The following is a 24,295-nucleotide window of genomic DNA, read 5'->3' as shown; positions in this document are numbered from 1 at the left end:
CAAAGTCGGTCGCGGCATGAAGGTGGTCTGATTTAGATCTATAGATGATGGATTTTAATTCTTAATACGCGAATCGATAGGAATTTTTTCTACGAATCTGTTAAATATAAGACTTTTTCAAAATGTCGCTATTGAAAATTTAACGGATGTGCAACTGTTGCTATGATAATTAAAATTATCACCGATTGCCTGTGAAAAGCTTCCCGGGGTATGGTAGTTCGAAGTACCTTTTTCCCCCGCAAGGATATCCACAAAGCCACCTGGAGATCACCTGACCAACACACAGAAAACCAAATCGATCACGTTCTAATCGACGGGAAATTCTTCTCCGACATTATCAACGTCCGCACGTACCGCAGTGCGAATATAGATTCGGACCACTACCTAGTTGCAGTATGCATGCGCTCAAAACTCTCGACGGTGCATAACACACGTCGAAGTCGAATGCCACGACCCAACATTGAGCAACTACGGGACACCGGAGTTGCCCAGGACTACGCGCAGCAGCTGAAAGTTACACTACCCACGGAAGAGCAGCTTGGCGCAGCTTCTCTTAAAGATGGCTGGAGGGACATCCGTTCAGCCATAGGTAGTACTGCTGCAGCGGCTCTAGGTACTGCAATCCCGGACCGAAGAAATGGCTGGTTTGACGGCGAATGCAAACTGTTAGTAGAGGAGAAGAATGCAGCACGGGCAAGAATGCTGCAACACCGCACGAGATTGAATGTGGAGCGATACAGACAAGCGCGGAACAGACAAAACTCGATTTTCCGAAGGAAGAAGCGTCAGCAGGAAGACCGAGATCGCGAGGCGATGGAAAATCTGTACCGCGTAAACGACACACGGAAGTTCTACGAGAAGCTAAATAGTTCGCGCAAAGGCTACGTGCCGCAAGCCGATATGTACAAGGACTTGGACGGTAACCTTCTCACGAACGAGTGTGAGGTGATTGAGAGGTGGAAGCAGTACTATGACGAGCACCTCAACGGTGAAGCAGCAGAAAACGAAGGTGGCACGGCAACAGACCTTGGAGCACGCGCAGAAGACGACAGGCTACCGGCCCCTGATCTTCAAGAAGTTGCGGAGGAGATCGGTCGGCTGAAGAACAACAAAACAACTGGTGTAGATCAACTACCAAGTGAGCTATTGAAATACGGTGGTGAAGCACTGGCTAGAGCGCTGCACTGGGTAATTGCCAAGATTTGGGAGGAGGAGATATTACCGGAGGAGTGGATGGAAGGTGTCGTATGCCCAATCTACAAAAAGGGCGACAAGTTGGATTGCTGCAACTACCGCGCGATCACACTGCTGAGCGCCGCCTAAAACGTACTCTCCCAAATTCTATGCCGCCGTCTGTCACCATATGCAAGAGAGTTCGTGGGGCAATACCAGGCGGGATTCATGGGTGCCCGCGCTACCACGGACCAAATTTTCGCGATTCGGCAGGTTCTGCAGAACTGCCGCGAATACAACGTGCCCACACATCATTTGTTCATCGATTTCAAATCCGCATACGACACAATCGATCGAGATCAGCTATGGCAGATTATGCACGAGTACGGATTTCCGGATAAACTGACGCGATTGGTCAAGGCGACGATGGATCGAGTGATGTGCGTTGTTCGAGTATCGGGGACACTCTCGAGTCCCTTTGAATCTCGAAGGGGGTTACGGCAGGGTGATGGACTTTCGTGTCTGCTGTTCAACATCGCGTTAGAAGGTGTGATCAGAAGAGCTGGGATAGACACGAGTGGCACGATATTCAGGAAGTCCATCCAGCTCCTTGGTTTCGCCGATGACATTGACATTATGGCACGGAACTTTGAGATGATGGCGGAAACGTACATCAGACTGAAGGCTGAAGCTAGACGGATTGGACTTGCCATCAACGCATCAAAGACAAAATACATGAAAGCAAGAGGTTCTAGGGAAGACAATGTTAGCCTCCCACCCCGAGTTCAGATTGACGGTGACGAAATCGAGGTGGTCGATGAGTTCGTGTATTTGGGCTCACTGGTGACCGCCGAAAATGATACCAGCAGAGAAATTCAAAGACGCATTATGGTAGGGAATCGTGTCTACTTTGGACTCCGGAGGACGCTCCGGTCGAATAAAATTCGCCGCCGCACGAAATTGACTGTCTACAAGACGCTGATTAGACCGGTGGTCCTTTACGGCCACGAGACCTGGACTATGCTCGTGGAGGACCAACGCGCCCTTGGTGTTTTCGAACGGAAGGTGTTGCGTACCATCTACGGTGGAGTGCAGATGGATGACGGAACGTGGAGGAGGCGAATGAACCACGAATTGCACCAGCTGCTGGGAGAACCATCCATCGTCCACATTGCAAAAATTGGGCGACTACGGTGGGCTGGGCACGTCGTAAGAATGCCGCACGACGACCCAGTGAAAATGATTCTAGAAAGCGACCCAACAGGAACAAGAAGAAGAGGCGCGCAGCGGGCAAGGTGGATCGACCAAGTAGAAGGTGACCTGCGGACCCTTCGCAGACTACGAGGCTGGCGAACTGTGGCCATGGATCGAGTAGAGTGGAGACGACTTCTTCGGACAGCAGAGGACAACAAGACCTTAGCCTGATTGGTAAGGTAAGTAAGCCTGTGAAAAGCGATTTTCCTAACACATATTTGAAAGTTGAATTCCAACCGGTCTCACCAAACTGTGTTTTCAATCACCGCGTGGTGAGTGGTGGTGTTCTCCAGTACACAATGAAAGGCTGCCTGCAAGCAGCGAGCTGCAGCCCACATGAGCATCCATAGAAAGAGGAAGAAACAGAATCAGTAGCTCTTCGTGAGTTGCTGTGGGCCTATGTCAAGTGCGTCATACTAAAGAGTATAAACAGAGAGAACCGCGCTCAAATTCCTATTTCTACACAAAACACAAGGTCCTGCTGCAGTTAACAAATGAGATTTATTGTATTAGACGTCACCATTGCGTACAACCCCATAAAAATGTAGCTCGGAGTTTTTACTGATGTTCAGTTCAACTTGGATGGTCCTTGGAATTGATTATTGGAACGATGTAAGGGATAAAGAGACCACCCGATCGAACAAATATTTTGGAGGAGGAACGGTAATGGTATGGGGTACATTTTCGTACGATGCTAAGCTACCTATCTGCTGGATAGCTGGAAGTTTTGATTCCGTATTTAGAGGATTATCTGAACGATACGGCTGTTTTTCAGCAGGATAATGCCTCATTCCTTGTATCACGCCAATCAAAAGCAAAATGAATGGCCAGTTTGTAACCCGGATTGTAACCCTATCGGGAACCTTTGGCAAATAAAGGCATCAAAGGTTTACGCAAATGGACGTCAGTTCAACACCGTGAAGGACATGAAAGCGTGCAAAATTCCGTGCGTTTAATGCTCGAAATGCGTAATTTTGCCATCAGAAAACGAGGCGTTTCCGTGATGGGAAAAAGTGGTTTCCCTAACACGGTCGCCAAATATTGATACCGAGCACGTTATCCTACGTCAAATCTACGGTCGTGTCATCATAACCAAATGTTGTGGCGCGGATTCAAAATAGGGCTTACTATAACAACCCTGGAATTCTTTGCATTTGAAAAACTAGTTGGTTATTGACATTTTACCATATGCCACATTCGAATGAATTCTTCGGTCCATTTTGTCGCGTCTCGTCTTGTAACAAATCAAATTCATAACATTTACCCTTTCAACCACCAAATCATCGCAATATTGCCGTAATAAGCATCCACCCTCTCCCCCACCCGAAACACCATCATAATCCTGGTAATCGCCGACCGTTTTGTAGCAATTGGACTCCTTCCGCTCCTGCGTCGTTTGTCCGTTGTCAGACGATCCGTCGTCGGATTGCTCATTCTTCCCCTCTCTTTCGCTTATTGTCACATTCTCTCCACATACGACGACGACGACGACAACCTGCCTTGGTCCTCGGAACGGAACGGCAGACGGTTCGGTGTTGCAGCAGTGAGTCGATAAATTTTCTCCTGCCCAACCCATCGTCATCGTCGTCGTTCAACAGAGAGCGTATGCGCCGGGCGGATGGTTGGTCGGTTGGCTGGTGAGCTCCGAGGGTAAGTGCAACCGACCTGCCCGGCAATTGTGCCCTGGAACGGGGAACGGTGAGTCGTGCCGAATATGGAAGCTCCCGGGTGGCTCCTCGTGCGCGCCTTTTTTGTCCGATACCTATATTTTGAGTAGTTAATTATGTGACAGTGAATTGGACAATGCGAATTCAGTGATTAGAAGAGTACAACATTCGTACGATTATCATTCAACGGAAATCTTTTGATCCAGATGGCATCGTTCAACTCCTCCGCGATGGTTTAGGAGGTCCATTAAAAATGTGACAAATGTAAGCTGTAGTTGTTACAAATTTTCCGAAAACAAAATTGCGGTTTTTATTGATTTTTCTTTGTCTCAATGGAAACAACAAAAAATCAAAATGGTAATGCATACAACCCCACCCTCCGGCCACCGCCGCCGCCACCACTACCAGTATTGCACAAACGACACGGCTCTCGCTCTCATCTACCTCGTACATGGCGAGGGCCAAGTGAGTGCGTATGGAGAGCAGTAATCGTTTAAAATTTCGTATACCAGGACCTGATGAATCACATAGAAGAAAACACGGCATCGTTATTGTCGTCAAGTGCCAAGAAGAGGATCAAAATAAGAGCGCATAATTCAATGAACGGCCAGCATCAAGTGAGGTGGATTTTCGCAATCACCAGTCGCAATGACGTGTAGAGTCGTGAGTGGGTGGATTCGCGTTGGTGGAGGGAAAGAGATTTGTGAGTGATTGGCGAGTGAATAGAAGGGAACGGTTGGGCAAATTTGCTTGTCAAGTGGAATGTATCACCGATTCTTTGAAGCAGACGTGTATTTATTAATAAAAAAAAATACGCGACGAAATCTGATCTTATTCTTAAATTTAATATTTTATCGGAAATTTGTGCTGCGATCTTCTACACCCAAATGGAAAATGTAAGATTTTATAACAGTTTTGTAAGGAAAATATACGAATCCTGCAATAAGTCACCTTGGGGTCTCTCTTAGCTCAGTCGGTAAAGGCGCAGTTACAAAGCAAAACTATGCTGGAGGTGACTCGGTTCGATTCCCGGTCCGGTCTAGGAATTTTTCGTGTATTCGACTTTCTTGGGTATTGAGTATGATTGTACTTACCACACAATTATACTAATTCAAAAACGGTACAAGCATCGAAAGCTCTCAATTAATAAATGTGGAAGTGCATCTAGAACACTGTAATTGTAATCAATTTTACCTATTTTCGTTCAACTAATTTCGTTTTCGTTTTTGCTACACTACACCGCAAAAACGAAAACGACATAAGTAGCACAATCTCATTCATCAGAACCAATAATAAATAAAAACTAATTTTCGTCTACCTTAAAACTGAAGCACATCAACAGATGATTCCGATTTCGAAACATATTTCTATCGTCATCATCATCATCATCACCGAAACCACCCATCAGAACGCGTGTGACACGCGTTCGTGCTCGAAAGTGGAACGACAACAGCGCAAAAAATGTAAATATACAAAACCTAAACAGCAGCTTCCACCATCGTGCCAACCAACACCCGCCATTCAACCTTTGGCAGTCGAACAATAATTCTAACTTGGGGTTTGTCCCATGTTTTGCGTAGAAAACACGTCCCATCAGAGCGCCGCCAATAATTTCTCAGTGGGTGGGCGCACAGGGAGAGCGAAAAAAAAGCGCAACATTCAAAGCCGGTCGCTCGGGTCGCCGCGGCGGTTGCCAGGCTGGCCTTCTACCCACCACCCCTCGCCGATGCTCTCTGCTAACTACTACCGAACCGGCAGCGGCCAAAACTCGTTCGAAAAAATTTCAAGTTCACAGTTAATATGCCCGCCACCACCCGTCCTAAGCATAACAACAACACAGCACACTCGCGGCGTCCCCTCGGCGGCAAGCGCATCACGCTCACCAACACACATCGACATCGATAGCAAAAAGCCTAGACGGCGGTCGGCATTCATCAACTAGACATAGGCCAACAACTGGAGAGAGCCCGAGAGAGCGAGGGAGAGAGTGGTGCACACGCGCTCGGTATGTTGCCTGCTTGGGTGGTGGGTGGCTTTTTCAATCAGACTCGGAGCGAGTGGGCGTTGGTACCCCACTTTGCCTGCCGCCTACGTGCACTTGGCTTGACTTGGCTTGGCGTGTGAAATTGGCTCCACCATCATCATTGATCGGCCTATCATCGCCATCGTCGTCGTCGTCATAGTGAGATTTCACCACCGTCGTCATTGCTCGTGTTGAATGTTTGATGATTGCGCGCCTTGAAATGCGATTCAGCTGCACGTATAGATATTTTTTTTTAAATTTGATGTGGGTGGACAACATAGTTTGCCTGACTGGCCACTACTATTATGAACTGGAGCAAGGGTGAAATATTAGTGTATATGACTCGGGCCTCCCTTAGCTCAGTCGGTAATGGAGCAGCTATAAAGTAATACCATGCTGGAGGCGGCTGGGTTCGATTCCCGGTCCGGTCTAGGATTTTTTTAAATTATAGGATGGTAGCATGTACGGTAGCATTGGGCGATCTTGAAGCAAGAATCGATCTTAGTGAATCGATTAATTTTTTTGAAAATAATCAATTCACATATTTAATCAATCATTTTTAATCGATAATTTTGAAGCGATCTTTTGAATCGATTCATTTTTCAAAATGGCACAAAAATGTTTCAAATATAACGGATTATAGGAAAGTTGGTGCAGATTACCGCCAACTTCAGTCTAAAGTTAATATAACGTTACATAAGCTATCCTGTTTTGACGTTTCACTTATAATAGTCATTTTGTGTGATGATTGATATCATTTAGAAATAAATTGTGTAGTACGTATGCAGTAAAAGTTGTGAGTGTAACAAACATACATGATGAGAATATACACTGAAACAAATCGACATGTACCGTTTATTGGATCCATCTTATAACATAGCAATGTCAGCAGATTTATTCATTCTATGTGATGATTGATAGATTCCATTGGATTATCACTTAAAAACTATGACTGCGATATGGAATGATTTCTATCGTAATTTCACATACTTAGTACTTGATAATACTTTGCTTTGAGCGTGGTTAGCGATAGATAAGATGTATATGAATATTGTCTGAAATATTTCATGGTGAAAAACTGGTGATATGTAATGGGTGGGAACAGACATCTAGAAACTAATGGAAAATCATATAAGTTTGCACTATGAGAAAATTCAGTAAAATATACCTGGTTTTATGATGAATATTTCTCACTAAAAGATATTTCTTATAAGATAATTTTGTTTATTTTATTGGAGTTGCTTTTAACGATTTTTGACGTTTGTTGATATGTCGCGTGTAAACAGACATGTAGAAACTATTGGACAGTCATTTAACTTTGCAGTATAGGAAAACATGTATATCTCATTGTAATAGCTTGCTTTGATTTTTGACGTTTAAAGATTGTAAACAGATATATCCCAATCATTAAATAGTCATATAGAAATGCCTTTTAAGAAATCCAACAGCAAGCATTTGTTTTGGCATGGTTTTCTGGGATGAATATTGCTCCCAATAAAATACATCTTACATGATTGTTCTTCATAAATTATTGAATTAAAATGATTAGTCGAACTAAATATTGCTAACAACAATGATACTGCATGAAATAATCCTTGTTTGTTATTGTTCCATAAGATAAGGGGAAAAGAATGTATTGAGATCGAAAAAAAAATGATTCTACTGCAATATTTATTTGCTAAGATTCTAATTGTAAGCCTTCTACATGGCTGATTCAGATTCCAGCACTAGTACTCGAACTTCATGAACGAGTTCCATGAACTCAAATAATGCAGCCGTTGTTTTATTGCACACAGGAGCATTAAGCAAGATTTGAATACACGACACCACCGAAACGGAGCATAAATTTGTCAGTGCTATTTTTCTTCACTCTAGCAAAACGAGCATAACGTTGCACTACATTCCATGTCGGGAGAGCTGTTCTTACTTCATGCTAATTGAACGAGCTCAATCTTGAAGTCAGCCCTGGCCCAGTGGAATCGAGTGCAGACACCGAAAGCATCACACCTCAACAGTTCTTGATCGAATCCCAAATCAGCTACAATAAAAAAGACACAACTGTGAAAGCTCCCACTGCCTGATGTTTATTTTTCGATTTATTTTTAGAAATCGATTAAATATATGTGTCAAAAGAAGAAGTAAATTTCATGTGATTTTCACATAAACTTTACTTCGATTGATTTATGACACATGCATTATATTGTGGTGAAAAGTAAAGCTTATGCTTATGGGTTTCAAATTCATTTCAATTAATTATTATAATTTGACCGATTTTCATTTATCATATGACGATCATATAAAAGTTACCAAATTATCAGCATTGTAAATGTATCAGATATTCATATAGAATTTACCTGACATATTTTCAATCATATCATTTTCATTGGATTATCTTATAGCGCAAATTTAAAAGACTTCCACATAACAGGAATATGTCATATTGGTTCAGTGTAGTAAATGACTATTTTGATTTCATTTGACATGTGGAAGTTTTTGCTCAGGATACCTGATTAGTGATTAAACAGGTTATAATATTCGTTTTATTGATATTAAATGAACGATTTAAAAAACGAAATATTAACATATGAAACAAAACGATTAGATGGTCGGAGTGTAAAAGCAGGTAAGTACGGAAAGTACTTAATTCAGATATCCCACAACTCAACCGAGAGGGATTCCAAGAAAGCTAATTGAGCCATGCGTTTTGCATTGAGCCGATATCGATTCTGTGTGGTTTCACCAGTTTTAGAGAATAGCCTCTACGGAACACTTGTTACAATTCTAATCTAATCTAATCTAATTTAACACCAACACAGCCAGTTCATGAAAGCATCCTGGAAAATAATATACATCATTTTTCTTGTCTATCGAAGATGCGTTACACATATCAAAACGGCCAGGCCTACTGTGCAGCATTTAAGGGGTAAGATGATTCAGAAAACATCGGGTATGTTTAAATCGAACATTTAAATACGATGCTTCTGAATCCAATACGTTCCGATTTTGGTAATTATATGATTGGTTGGTTGTTGGAAGCATCAAAACTAGAAAGTGATGCTCCATTTTCTTCTGGCGGTTGGGGCATGAGCACTAACTCTTGTCCTAGCCTTTTATGGCTTATGGCTATAGCGCCATTACTCGCTTTCTGAAAAGCGGATAGGGAAAGGAAAAGGAGAAGGACAAAGGGAAAAGGATTATGTTAAATCTATGAACATAAACAATATTTTTGATTTGAAATATACAAAATAGAAATGCATAACGGCGCGGTGGTCACTACTCGAGTCTTGTCACTATTATCAAGTCATTAAAAGTAACAAGGACTAAAATGTGATCCTTTAATTACTGGAAAATCCTGATTTCCTAGTTTGAAGATGTCAAGACTAGGGTTCGGTGGTAGATCTTATACCAGTAACGCACCACAAAAAGGTGATCTCCCAACGTTACTGGTTTGAAAAGATAAAAATTTACAAATGGAACGAACTCACCAAGTTTAGCTAATTGAACCTGAAGGCTGCCTGACATGTATTGATGTAGAAGTCCAATTTGTAGACGAAGCCTGACGAAGATCAACATGAACTAGTCCGGTTTATGGTAGTTGCATGGAATGTCTTCTTTCGATTTTAGATGTATGTAGTCGATGTTTGATGTGCATTGTCAAGCCTTTTCGTGGCCAATAGTCAGGTTCAACGCTGTGACTCAACGAATGATGGAACTAATGATGGGATGCCTCGTGGAGGTTCTACTTGGCTTCGGAACAGCTTTTCAGCGGCAAATAATAGGGACCTAGAATGAGGAACTCCACGGAAAAAAAACAAACGTCAGGTTCGAACACACGCACAGCCTACTCTCCATGGAACACTTGTTACAATTCTTCAGAAATAGTCTCGAGCAATGTATACCCCACATGGGGATGTTCACTACGGATTTTCTTCCATGCTTGAAAAGGATCGACAGGACGTGGGAAAACAGGCTGATGCAAGACATTTTGTAATTCTGTCGATATGCCCCCATGGCGATTCAGTTCTGACATAGCAGAGGACAGATGATCCTGGAATATGTCATAAGCAGTGAATGTTTGAACTAAAGTGGCGACATCTTATCCATTTGACAGGTCTTCTGCTCGATTGGAATAACTTTTCCTATGACTTTGACAGATAATCGATTGTTCCAATTTTGATATGTCGTCTCTTTATAAATTGAACCTCTTTAGTTTATACAGATGTGGATGTACTAGATTGAGGAAGACAATTAAACGTCAAAAAGGCCTATAATCGTCTCTGGAGCCCCAAACTTTCTCTTTCTCGTTCTTGCCTACTGAACTGTCACACTGGTTGTTTGCAGAATCCATGTTCAAGGCAAGTGATGTGCAAAGGTGAAGACAAAAATCAATATTAAATTGCAAATGCAAATGCACTGCAATTTTGTTTTGGATAGAAACGAAAATCGAATGAAAACGATCGATCCAGTCGATTTTTGTCGTGTTTGAGATCGATTCAAAAAATCGGTTAATCGAACCAAAAGAATGGATCTTTTGTGTTTCGATCCAAGATCGCCCATTGCTAATGCACGGCCAATGAGATGAACCCAAATTCGAATTAAGTGTGGAAAATGAGGAAAGTTGACGAAAATTTCACTCAGTCTACTCAGTCTGAACTCAAATTTGAGTCGATCTTTTTTATCTTTTTCAATCAATCCGCAACAGTCACTTTTCTTGTAATTATTTTTAACTTTTTTAGCGTAAATTTATTTCAAGGTTGATCATTCTTGTTGCAGTGTGCAGTGTGGCCAACGAACCAGGAATACCGGAAAATAACCGGGAACTTGAAATGTAACCGGGAAAAACCCGGAATGTGATATTAGAACCGGGAATAATCAGTAAACCTAACATATGGTCAGGTTAATTATTGGTTGTGTTTTTGTTTGTAACGGTAATTTTTGTCTGCTTGATTAAGCCAACGGGTTAAGCGTCACCTTCCCGAAGGAAGGATAGTTAACTCTGCTGAAATATTCCGGTATGAGACTGCCGCCTCATGGCAGGTTTTCTACTTTTTTGACGTAGGACTACGTCTTTGATTTCTATATGGGGGTACACAATGTGAAAACCGAAAATGGAACATGTAACAAATTAAGAAAGATTTTGAACGTTAATAACTCAGCTGCCCCTAGTCCAATTTTAATAATTTTATCACGAATCGATCAGAAATATGGCTACGCATCGAAAACAATGCCGAATGTTGATTTTCAACAAGAAACTATTGAAAAACTGGTAAATGTCCAGCATTGTCCAAAAGCGTCGAATTAACTAACAAATCCACCAATTACCTACATGCATATGCTGCTTCCCCAGCACAGTCGTCAGAGAGTAGTAAGTAGACAAAACAAGTCGAAGTGGCATTCGCCTCCGATCCTCGGGCGCGTGCGAATAGGGAGGATGGAATTGCGTAATATTTTGCACACTCATCGCCATATTCAGAACCTAACGCAAATTCTTCGACATAACTACCATCCGTCATCTAACGCGCCGTGGCGGTGTCTGACGTATCTCCAGTCTGATTTACGAGGTGTGCTGAAGGTGTTCCTGAAAAATGAGATCCGTGATGCTGTCACGTACACTAAACACGCCAAGCGTAAGCGGCCATGGATGTCATCTACATTTTGAAGTGACCGAGACGCACTCTGTTTAGTTTCGGAGGTTAAATCATCACCAACTTTGGCAACAAAACGGCTCTTTTCAGAGCCACCAAGCTTATTACAGTAAAGAGTAGGAATAGAATTCATCTGCCTGTTTGTCCATATTCAGAACCAACGACCACACAAAATGCTCATGTAATCAAACTGGGTACTGGGTACACATTATTTTGATCAACCTTGATCAACTTTGAATCGCCACGGCCGGATATTTTCGATGGAAGAAGCAACAATCTAGCATCTCATTCGACGAAGACGGCAGGAAACATTTGTGAAACCGAGTTATTTACGAAAGAGAGTGTCGATGAAGAGAATCGATCAATGTAGATAGGACCTATTGAAAAGTGACGCGAGATTTATTTTCCGTACTGAGCTCCACTGCTATAGACCTGGACCCTACCAATCGACCCATCAACTCAACCGGGGACCAACGGCTTTACTTCCCGAAGGAAGGCGTGATCAGAGATGTTATGCCTTAGAACATGCCGGTGGCGCCGACTGAGATTGGACCCAGGCCTGCTGGGGTGAGAGGTAATCACGCTAACCACCGACGCCGATATCTTTCAAGGCGATATCACGGCGAATGAGATCGACCCAAATTTGAGTTTAGTTATCTCTAAGATAAGAAATAAAGTGCAGGAACTCAGCGATGAGTAAATTTGCCTCATGTTTTCCCAGGATTTTCCAGGGAAAAATTCCCGAATTTGAGAAAAATAAAGATTGTGTTCACTCAGTCTATTGGTACTACTCCGAGACTGAATAAAATTTTCGTCAATTCCCTAATTTTCTCACAGATTTTTTAGGTTTTCCACAGGAAACCATGAGAAAAATTTACTCGTCGCTGAGTTCCTGCACTTTTGGCGATTATGAGTGAACTAAACTCAAATTTGGGTCGTTCTCATTCGCCGTGTACGCAAAAAGAAAAGAGCCAGTGTCACTACTTGATAGCAAACTACTCATAATGGGAGGAGTCTTTGTAGCTTTTATACCACTTGGTTGCACATCATTCTGCTTTAACCTGAAAAAATAAAAGAGCGCTGCTGTATGGCATTAGCTCATTTTCGCTTCGGACGGCGTGGTGAACAGCAATAGCAGCAGTAGGAAGATGGTGGCTAGTCCACTCCTTCACACCTAACAAGCAACAATTGACTGGTCGTGGAAAAGGAGGAAAAGGTCTGGTAAAGGAGGCGCCAAGCGTCATCGCAAAGTTCTTCGAGATAACCGCCATCGGTCGTCTGGCTCGCCGTGGTGGTGTCAAACGTATCTCCGGTCTAATTTACGAGGTGTGCTGAAGGTGTTCCTGGAAAATGAGGTCCGTGATGCTGTCACCTAAACTAAACACGCCGCCTAGTGTAAATGGCCATGGATGTCCTCTTCATTAAAACGGCTCTTTTCAGGGCCATCAAGCTTACATCAGTAAAGAGTTGGAATAGAATTTATCTGTGCTTGTTTGTCCATATTCAGAACCACAAGCACCCAACGACCACACAAAATGTTCTCCAGAGTTGTAATCTTATAACCAAACTTGGAAGCAGGGGTGCAAGTGATTTTGATTGATTCTCTTAATCAACTTTCTCTTTGAAAAAGATTACTATAAATTTGGTACGCCTACAATTCAAAAACGGAAAGAGTTGAAATAATAGATAATTGATCAATTAAAAGAACTAAATGCTCTTCACATTTATTTCGCCCACTACGGTCCTACGTCAAGCTTCCATTCGCGCCCCTAGGGACAGACCCTTCTACATTTATTTTACGTAGGACTACGTCGTTATTTACTATACTGTGGGTCATATTAACAAATCGAAAATGAGGCATGTAACGAAAAAGAGGGAGTATTTTCAAATGCATATTTCTCCAAAGCTTGAATGTGAAATATGTCATGCAATATTCCATTGGACGGGGACTTGATCCAGCCATCTTCACCAAGCTCGTCATCATCAACAATCAATACGAAACTAACGATTTTAAATTGGCTCACCACTTTAGTAGCCTATTGGTCCCAAGCAAACGATTAACGTACCCTATTCTAGTCGAAATTCTAGTACTACGCAATGTTTGTTTTGATTCGCTATGTAAGTTTGACAGATGAAATGAGGGGTTATTGGTTTTTCCTATGTTTCGAGGGGTGATTCGACAAGCTTGGGACCGAAGATAGTACCAGAGGTGAGCCAAAAAGTTGAGCACGTTTCTTTGGGACCTACTTGTCTTAGAGTTACCTCTATGTCATCATCATGCCGAAGAACATCAAACTCGCTCACCGTATCCGTGGAGAAAGCGCCTATAGATCTCAGAATTCCCCAATCACGACAAAAAACGAACAACCCGGTACCAGAAGAATACGTGTGTCCACGCTAATTGTGCCATCATCATCCCAAAAGACCTCTAGTTCGTTCCTCGTATTATCAACCATCTACACTTAAGGCCTGTATAGAGATCGAAGCGAAGGGAAAATCTCATATCAATACTCGATTTTTCATCAGCGTGAACAATGTAATTGACAAAAATTTCACTTCGCTTGGAACTGTAAACAGGATCCAGTGAAATCGAATTTTGTGGATTCACGCATGCAGCCAACCGGTGGAAACTAACGATTTTAAATTGGCTGACTACTTGACTAGCCTATTGGTCCCAAGAAAATCGATTAACGTATCCCATTCTAGTCGAAATTCTAGTACTACACTATGTTTGTTTTGATTCGCTATGAAAGATTGACAGATAAAATGAGGATTTTCCTATGTTTCGAGGGGTGAATCGATTAGCTTGGGACCGAAGAGAGTACCAGCGCTGAGTCAAAAAAGTTGAGCACGTTTCTTCGGGACCTTCTAGTCTTAGAGTTATGATGCAGGTGCTCGTGGAAAGAACGTCAGTTAAGCGAATAGTTAACGTTTAGAGAGTGATATCATTATCACTTCGAATCTCCCCGAGATATGAATTACGCCAAAGGTCCATTGGTCATAGTGTAGTAGACACAATGATTCATTATAGATACTTAAGAAAGCAGTCGAACAACTTTACAACCCAACATGTTTCTCAACCGGATCGTAAATCGCAACCACCGGTGGGCTTCAATCCGTCTCTTTACACTTACGGCTATGGGGAGCTCTAGATATATCCACTCAACGTCCCATGTTCAACCTCCAAGTACCACCAGCTGATAATAACATACACCAAACGTCACCTCCTCTAAGCCAGCTAAAAAAACAAAGAACACAAACACAAATTCCCATCAACAGGTTGAAGATTCACCCCAGGAAAATCAACGACCCGCATTTCACAAGCGAGGAGCTTCACTCACGACTCCACCACTCGCAACGGCTCGCTACCACCTCTCTATAGAAAGAAGCGAGGACCGGCACCGGATGGCCCTTTTCGTCACACTCCCCCCATCATCCTCCGACCTCGCTCTCTAATCGCATTTCATTCAACAGCCTCGGGTTGGGCTTTGCTGAGGAGAGGCTGGCAGCAGGCTTAAATGTGGGTGGCCCTCTCATTTCCACTCAGCCCAGCTCATTGAAGGGACCCGGTCGGGAAAAGTTAGTCGGCGCTTCCTGCCTGCTTGCCTGCCTGCCCCATGATGATGCTCCTCATGTTTCACTTACCGAGGGGTGGGTGGCAAAGGATAATATTTTTACGTCACCAACCTCCGGCTGTGTGGTTTGGTGCTAGTGGTGGTTTGCAAGCCTCAGTGGGTGGCCTTCAACAAGTTTCAACAATTTTTGTGTTGGCTCATGATGATGATGATGATGATGATAATGATGGGTTACGGTCGGTGGTGTGATGTTTTCTGATTCACTGGAATACCACGTGGATTCTGTGTGTTGGCATGAGTCTCGGTTCCGAGAAGGTAAGGAAGCACCTGAAGGGCGGTATTATCAAAAGTTATGGATGGAACCAGCACGTCAGGCTTCCGAGAACGAAGCCTCTTGTTACGCCTGCATACCAATTTAGCTTGGATAATACTTTACTAATTATCCGTCTCTCGCTTTGTCTTTCCAGATAATCACCACAACAGCTAGTGGCAACGAAAGCTACTACAACTACCCTTAGGGTGGTCCACGATGACCGCGCTAATCCCAACGTCTCAGCCCACCGGGGTTGAGGCGTACGAGGACATGTTCAAGGAAATCACCCGTAAGCTGTACGGAGACGAATCCGCCCATGGCCTCTACCCGCACAATACCCAGGTAGCCCAGGTGGCCCAACTGGCATCAGGTGCCCCCGCGGCACCCGAAGGCGGCGAACGGTCCTTCACCACACTGGTGTCGGATCGTAGCATTACCCAAATCGATTACGAAACCACCACAGTCAATGTTCAACAACAGCAGCAAGGTGGTGGGAATCAACAACAGCAGCAACAATCGGCTGGAAATTTCAAATCGGAAGAACATCTCACGACGGCCTTCGGGCTTGCGGCACTTATGCAGAACGGATTTCCTCCACCGGGTGCCATACTGAACCCGGTCAACTTTCCCGTCGGCACGACGCTGAAACCAAGCACAAGTGAGTTTGAAATAGGTAACCAATACGCGCATTGACGTATCGGCCATAACTTGACACTTCTGATTAGTCAACCGAAACACAATCTAACCCCTCCCATCCGTCTCTCTATTCTCAACAGACATCTCCATTGCCACCGCCGACGATCGCTGGCAAACGCAGACTCAGCAATCTCAACCTCAGGACCAGCAGCTGCCGGCCGGCAACGAGCAAGCATGGTCCTCCGGCGGAAAGCAGTCCTCGTCCTACTCACAAAAGTCGTTCAAAAAACCCAAAATCGAACCCCAGGACGGTTCCCCTACGGGTGGCTCTATGAACACCGGCAGTACTCTGAACATTCCACAGACCGGTTCCGACAAGAAAGGAAACTACAGTTCCGCTGCCATCGGAGCCGCCACCGGAAAGCGTTACAGTTGTTCCTCCTGCCCGTACACCACAGATCGTAGAGATCTGTTCACCCGTCATGAAAACATCCACAAAGAGGAAAAACCATTCCATTGCTATGCCTGCTTGAAGCAGTTCAATCGGGCGGACCACGTGAAGAAGCACTTCCTCCGGATGCACCGCGACATGGAATATGAAATCGCAAAGACGCGAAAGTCGGTCAGCTCCAAGAACAACTACTACAACAACAATACTGCCGCCTCTACGCCCGCTAACAGCAGTTCCAACGTCTCAGTTTCCGTCCTAGCAACTCAACCGATAGTTTCCCAACCAACAACCACCATCCAGGCCAGTACCCTGAACATTCCGACGGCAACGTTCCCAACGCAAATTACCATTCCCACTCATCACGTCGCCACTACGATTGAACATACGGTCAACGTGGGTGGGAGTAGCCACGACATCGCCACCATCAACGGCATTGTCCACCACGTTCAACACCACCAGCAACAACAACAACAACAACAACAACAACAACAACAACAACAACAACAACAACAACAACAACAACAACAGCAACAACAGCAGCAGCCACCGCATCCACCAACACAAATCGTTCTGGCCCCACCGATAGTTGCCATCAAGCAGGAGAAAGGAAGTGCCCTCTCACAGCAGACAGCCACGGCTGTTGCGGCGGCAACCGCCATAGTCAACAATACCCAACAGCACCACGACATCGGTGCCGGTGAAGGAGCCAACGACGACGACAAGTCGTTCGTGAAGAAGATCAAAGGCGAGAAACGATTCACCTGTTGCTACTGCCCGTGGTCCGGTAAGTGCTGTTTTCTTTTCCTTTGTTTTGAAAGGCGGTAAATTCATGGCGTTTTCAAGGGTTAAAAATAAATGTGGAAATAGGCTTGAATGTAACAGATAGGGTTCGAAATGGAAAGGAGCCAAAATTACATTGGAATGCTCCCAGAAGTTCTTTGAAATTGTTCCTTGAAGGAATCTTCCTCCCGACCCCTCTTGAAACTATAACTCAGAATAGAAAATTTCATTAGAATTTCGTTGGAACTATCAATTATGTTTAGATTCCATTTGAGCTCTTCAGAATTCACTTGGCAGTCTTGACAGGATGAGTTTTTAATTTTTGCCTTCTCAACATTCCCAAGGAACTAACCTCATATATTTTGTTATAAAAATTATAAAAATCCAAATGACTGCCTACTAAGTCTAATAAAGCTAAAGATTCAATTTATCCCAAGAATCATTGGTAAATTCAAAGCCGAACTTACTCAGTTGAAGTATTTGCAACTATATTAGCTATGCGATTTTACAGACTCACCACAGTTTGTCATTTGCTGGCCTTCGCGATCTCTTCGTCTTGCTCGTTCCGCAGCAAGTAACGGGTGGAGTTTGGCTTTCCGGCGGTTCCTGTCTCAGAATGGGTGCATTTTTACTGCCACCACCAGCACCGCCCGAACCCTCCCCTAAATGCCTACACTGCTGCAGAGGACACTCGCAATTCTTCTTCCTCTCGGGATAACCCGTCAGACCGCACGTCGGGCCGCAATCGCACCTGCCGGGACAGATAGGCGGCGGTGATCCTGGATCGGCATCGCCCCGAAGTTGTCCACACCGATGCAGTGGGCACTTTCCGTGACAACTTTCGCACAGTACACGATCGCCAGCGGCCAGGCGCATCAGGATTTCACTGGAAGTATCCCCGTCCAGTGCGGCATGTTTGAGAAGAAGCTGTTCGATCAGCGTATTCGAGTCCTCTGATGATGATCGCGGGGAGTGCTTTGTCGATTGTGGTTCCTGCAAGTTTCGACAGCTGCCACAAACGGTACAAGTGGAATTGCTGCACTCGGTCACCGTCGAAAAGGTCTGGACGGAATGTGGTTGCGAGTATTGCGTAGAATCGCTCACGAGCAACCTGGCTGGGAAGAAGTCACGATTGGAGTCCGTCATCGTTGCAACGCACTTGTCGGCCGTTGTCTTCTCCTCCGGCGGGTAAGGATTGTAGTGGTCCCGGGAATGCTGGCAACTGCAACGATGAAATTTATCCGTGTTTATCGATTGACCATGGTTTGAGCTGCGGGCGTTGAACTGGTAGATTTGCAGTTTACGTTTCAGCTCCGAAACCAACTGGCGAAGGCGATCCCGATCGGGGTAGCTGGAGTTTTCGTAGTATTTGCCGCAGATTCGGTTTATGTTGCAATCCGAAAAGTCACCGGAGGTAACAATTTCCTGCGTCACATGGTACAGAAATTGGGACAGTTGACGTTCGTTGTCGGCCATGCTGGAATTGGGGATTGGAAAGGGAGGTTAGTGGGATGATCAGAATTGATGTTGTAGGGTTTAAAGCTGCTCGAAATAAGATCATAGAACTTCAATAGAAGTTTCAATGATCTTCTTGTAGAAGTTTCGAAAACACCGTTCGGCACAGATCTGCGTTAACACGGTGAAGGACGCCCAGCTGGCAAAGTTGTCCTTCTTCGTCATATTCCTCGATCTCTCGCAGGCTTTCGACTGCGTGAACCTCCAAACACTGCTCAACACCCTACAAACCTTAAGCATCCCAAGCAAGATCATCTCCTCAGCGACCGTCATCTTGTCCTCAAAACAAATGAAGGAGACGCTCACAGAGAGGTTAGCGAAGGCCTCCTCCAAGGATGCCCACTGTCAACCATCCTCTTAAACTTCAACACCAGATCGAACACGAAGGATGTGAACTCGTCCAGTTTGGGGATGACTTTGCGGCGGTGGTAACCGGTGGTGCCGCAGCAAAAGCCAACAACTATTTGTCCTAGCTCCAAGCCGAGCTCGTTAGGCTGGAATCTAAAACCAACGTTTCCAAAAGCGCCGCAGTTGCTTTCACGAGAAAAGACACCAGCGTAGTAAGGATCAGTATAGGACGAGAGAACGTGGAGCTGAACAAAATTCATCGTTACTTGAGGTACACAGTCGACAGGACTCTTACACACAGAAAACACATCGAGGACATCCGAGACAAAGCAGCCGCAAAGGTAAAAATAAGCCAGATGCTCGGGAAGCGCAGCAGTAGTGCCAACCCGAACACACTAGTCAAAATTGGGAACGCCATCATCCGCAGCCGACTATACTATACATTGGTTTACATGCATATACGTTGTCCGGAGGCCGCCATATTGGAACCAAAATGGCGGCGGATGTCCGTTTCTTACTTTGACTGTAATCCAAGGTATTGATTTTCCCTTTGGTGATTTTTTTACCTCAAAATCAGGTTAAAAACAGCCTTGATTTTCTGCTTTCTGATTTTGCTGACCTCAAGATCAGCAGTGATTTTCGGCCGTTCCTGATTTTGGATTTAGAGGCATTACATTGGATTTGGATTCGCCATCTTGAATTCGAAAATAGCGGTGGATGTTAATTTTCCGCTTCTACTCACAGAGCCCATTCCGTAGACACCAATATTGCATGGGTTTAGATCAAGGGGTAAGTCACTCAGCACATTGTGCCGAAATTAGATTCGGCCCTGCTTGGGCACACCTTCGGCAAAATCTCGTAGGCATTGGATTGTCAGACCAGTTGTTCACTTATAGATTTAAATACGAAATGTAGGTTCTAGAGTGGGCTCAAGAGAAAGAAGCGGTTTATTAGACCCCATTAGTACCCTTAATTCAAATAATGCTGCAAATCACACAAAACAAACTACAGAAGTCTATTCATCATCCTCTATAGTCGGTTTCCAACAATGTTCCCCACCGGGTCTGGCCGCTAAAGTTGATTTTCACATCACGAAAGGCTAGGTCTCTGGTCTACCTTTGAGGGCATTATAATAACACAGGACTTTTATGATCCTATGAACACAAAACACCAAAATTTCGCACACCCGCCACTTCCCGAGTCATCCTCAATCCGATTTATGCTTCCGTTTTCAAACCAAAACATTCAGGGTGTCAGAAATACCGGGTTACCGGGATGGGTATTTTACAAATAATCGCAGCTTGCTCTGTGACCGGCACACTGACAAAAAAAAATGACCTAGGATTGGTGTGCAGAGTGACCTACCCCTTGGTTTAGATGCATATTCGCTGTCCGGAGGCCACCAGATTGGATTTTGGTCCGCCATCTTGGATTTGTGGAAGCCATCGTGTGTTGAAATCCACCATTTTGAATTACATCCGGAATGCTGACATGAATTTCGGAATGTCCCAGACTCCACAATTTAACATATATAACGGCGCCGGTGGTGTAGTGGTAAGCGTGATTACCTCTCACCCCAGCATGCCTGGGTTCAATCCTAGTCGGCGCCGCCGGGATGTTCTGAGGCATAACATCTCTGATCACGCCTTCCTTCGGATGGGAAGTAAAGCCGTTGGTCCCCGGTTCATGAGTTGATGGGTCGATGGGTAGGGTCCAGGTGTGGGAGCTGCCTTCCTGGCACGTCGGTAGCATTGGTGCTCAGCACGGAAAACAAGATCGACGGAAAAAAAAACCAAAGAAAAAAAAAAATTAACATATCTTCTAATCCTATGATTTTGATCTTGGTTGATATTGATGCTGGTTGATTTTGGGAATTGAAAATCACAGCCGATATTGGTGGTGATGATGGCTTATGATATTGGTGCCTGTTATGTTAGGTGATATTGATCTTGAAAGATAGCTGATTTCGATATTCTGATCTTAATTTTAGCCAACACTGGATGGATTGATTAATTTTTAAAAGATGTTCCGCCATAAGTGAACCTGTCAGAATAGTATCCAAATCATCATTAAGTAGTTCAAATACCATCCCCAGACAAGTCACGAATGAACCTGAAATCATAGTAGTCGTTGGATTACCTGACGTGGTCACTCCTGTTATTTTTCGCTGTCATTCCAATTCAAGAGCTCGATGTGAGCAATTCAAGTTTGCTTCAAAAAAACATTCTTTTGTTCGTTAAGTGTCGGCCTGTTCATTATTGTCCCGTCCTGTCCACGTAGTTCCTTCAGGTTATGGGCTCGTCTACGAAGGAGGAAGGCTCCGAAATTGCGCAGTTGAATGGAACGAACTTCGAGAATTGGCGGTTTCGAGTTCAACTGTACCTGGATGCGGCAGAAGTTTCGGACGTATTAACCAAGCCAGTTCCCGGTGCATCGGATCAGGGAAGGGCGAAGCTTTTGCAGACAGATCGGAAAGCGAAGTCCTTGCTAGTTGGATTCCTTTCTGGTGAATGTCTAGGCATAGTACGGGACAAGGAGACTGCTCGAGTAATGTGGAAGGCACTGGAAGATACATATGCGAAGAAGTCTGTAGCAAGTCAGACCCTACTGCGGAAGCAGTTGGCCAGGGTCCGTATGAAAGAAGGAACTTCAACAGTTCGACGATATCATACGCCAACTCAAATCGGCAGGCGACATGGTATCGCAATTATTTCTCACCCTTCCCGATAGCTACCACTCCCTTGTAACGGCTCTAGAGAATATCAACGAGAACGACCTCACATTGGAGACTGTGAAACAGCGGTTACTGGCTGAAGAATCCTGATAGCAGGTATGCAGCTGACCACCATAATGAAGCTGAAACGCGAACTGTCGGCGATGTTTGAAATGACCGATTGCGGAGAGTTGACTCACTTTCTTGGGATGAAGATACGGTACGATCAACAAAATGGTAGAATGATGCTGTCTCAAGAAACCAGCCTGGAAAAGATCTTGCAGAAGTTCGGCATGGCGGAGTGCAATGCAACAAGGACGCCAATGGAGAAAGGAATTAAATTGGATCGTCAAGTGGCCGAAGGTGTTCAAGAACCGCACCGTGAATTATTGGGAAGCCTGAGGTACGTGATGATGTCCACAAGGCCGGACATTTGCTTTCCTATCGGATAGCTGGGGAGATTCCAACTTCAACCTGGACAACAACATTGGACAGCTCTGAAACGGGTTGTACGATACTTAAAAGGATCGATGGAGTGTTGCTTGACGTTTACTCGAGACAATCAAGCGGCGCCACTCTTCGGGTTTGCTGATTCAGACTGGGCCATCGATACGGACGACCGGAAATCAGTAAGCGGATTTGTTTTCCGTGTTTTCGGATGTACTGTTGCGTGGTCAAGCAAGAAGCAAACAACAGTTGCAACTTCTTCAAGCGAAGCTGAATATGTAGCGTTGAGTGCTGCAGCATCGGAAGCAATATGGCTAGTTGGTGTTCTAGGCGATATCGGTGAGCTGAATATTGAACCAATCACCATAGGCGAGGACAACCGTGAAGAGTAAGAGAGCCAAACACATCGACATTAAACACCATTTTCTTCGAGATCATGTCGCTGCTGGTAAGCTATTGGTGGAGCCGACTGCCAGCAACAACCAGTTGGCTGACTTCTTCACTAAATCGTTGGACGTCGGACGTCGGATGCTGGGACTATCCAAGCGAGAGGGGGTGAAATCAAAGTAGTCGTTGGATTACCTGACCTGGTCACTCCTGTTATTTTTCGCTGTCATTCCAATTCAAGAGCTCGATGTGAGCAATTCAAGTTTGCTTTAATAAAACATTCTTTTGCTCGTTAAGTCTCGGCCTGTTCATTATTGCCCCGTCCTGTACACGTAGTTCCTTCGAAACCAAAAGCGTTAAAACGACTAACGGTCTTGGAAAAAAAATCATTAAGTTTGTCGAAATTTCTTCAAATTTTGTCTTGCGTTAGAATTCTCTAGAATTCTACTCATAATCCTGACAATAATATCTTAAGAACTACGTTGGAATTCACCTTTAAGGCTCAAGCGCAATGTGGGCGGAAGCGGAACGGAAACGGAAAGTTTGTCAGTTGTCACAAATGGCATCAAGATGCCTAACCGAAGTCGATTTGATTCTAACTAGTTTTCAATCCGACAAGTAGGCTTACTCAGATCGGGCTTTTTCCGCTGCCGCTCCGCTTTCGCTGTCATTGCACTTGGGCCTTTAGTTCTCCTCACAATTTTCCCTAAATACTTCTCAAATTATCTTGAGCTTCAAGTCCAATTCCTTTGTAATTGTTGTCAGTATTCCTAAAGATAGTAAATTTTAGAGGATTACAATTCGCATCAAACCTCATTTAGCATTCTCATAAAAATTCTTTTAACAATTCTTCAATGTGTCAAAATCCTAAAATGTTATCTTAGTTCAAGGTTTCTGCTTTAGACAAGGGGTTGGTTACTACACACAGTGTGCTAAAAACAAGCTTGGGCACACCTGGGCACAGTCATTGGCACTGTTTGGCACTCATGGTTACAATTTTTCTGATCTTCAAAGGTACTGGCAACACTGATTTTTTTCTAGGTTTGCGCAGTGTGCATGTGTCACAATTTGTTATTGATGTTGCCACAATACAATCAGTTTTTTTTTCAAACCACAACCCTGAATCTGCGCCAAGTCCTGCCATGGATTTGTCATAACCTAAGAGGAAGAGGAGACAATAGGGGGACTTTAATGAACCAATTTTCTGTCAAACGCGAACCAGCGACTGATTGGTCGGGCGAACGTATAGAAACGTGAGAATTTTTACAACAGGGAATCTATTTTCTTGTATTTTGACAGTCGACTGCGTCGCCCATAATGAAAAAGTTTTTTCACGGTCATTTCCGCAAGAGAAGAAGAACACGTCAC

At 44.2% G+C, this 24,295-nt stretch overlaps 2 protein-coding genes across 4 annotated transcripts in view; one reads left to right on the top strand and one right to left on the bottom strand.

Annotated features, from left to right (window-relative positions):
* Positions 1 to 24,295, top strand: part of chn (charlatan) — a 177,795-nt gene that overhangs the window by 139,632 nt on the left and 13,868 nt on the right. For all 3 annotated transcript variants that reach the window (XM_065231459.1, XM_065231457.1, XM_065231458.1), the window contains exons 2-3: positions 15,805 to 16,308; positions 16,427 to 17,521. In XM_065231459.1, the coding sequence (XP_065087531.1) occupies positions 15,867 to 16,308; positions 16,427 to 17,521 (1,537 nt within the window). In that variant the 5' untranslated portion in view covers positions 15,805 to 15,866. The remainder of the gene's footprint in view (positions 1 to 15,804; positions 16,309 to 16,426; positions 17,522 to 24,295) is intronic.
* On the bottom strand, positions 18,031 to 18,999 carry LOC135709317 (uncharacterized). The gene has a single exon (XM_065231626.1). It carries the CDS (start codon positions 18,991 to 18,993, stop codon positions 18,031 to 18,033), a length of 963 nt encoding a protein of 320 aa, XP_065087698.1. The 5' UTR covers positions 18,994 to 18,999.

Source organism: Ochlerotatus camptorhynchus, unplaced genomic scaffold, assembly GCF_037179485.1.
Source record: "Ochlerotatus camptorhynchus isolate MF236.1 unplaced genomic scaffold, CSIRO-AGI_Acam_v1.1 ptg000357l, whole genome shotgun sequence".
Taxonomy (NCBI): Eukaryota; Metazoa; Arthropoda; class Insecta; order Diptera; family Culicidae; genus Ochlerotatus; species Ochlerotatus camptorhynchus.
This window is presented reverse-complemented; position numbering and strand designations above follow the sequence as displayed.

Excerpts from the sequence above, each read along its gene's own strand:
- LOC135709317 (XM_065231626.1), bottom strand. The coding sequence starts at position 18,993 with ATGGCCGACAACGAACGTCAACTGTCCCAATTTCTGTACCATGTGACG.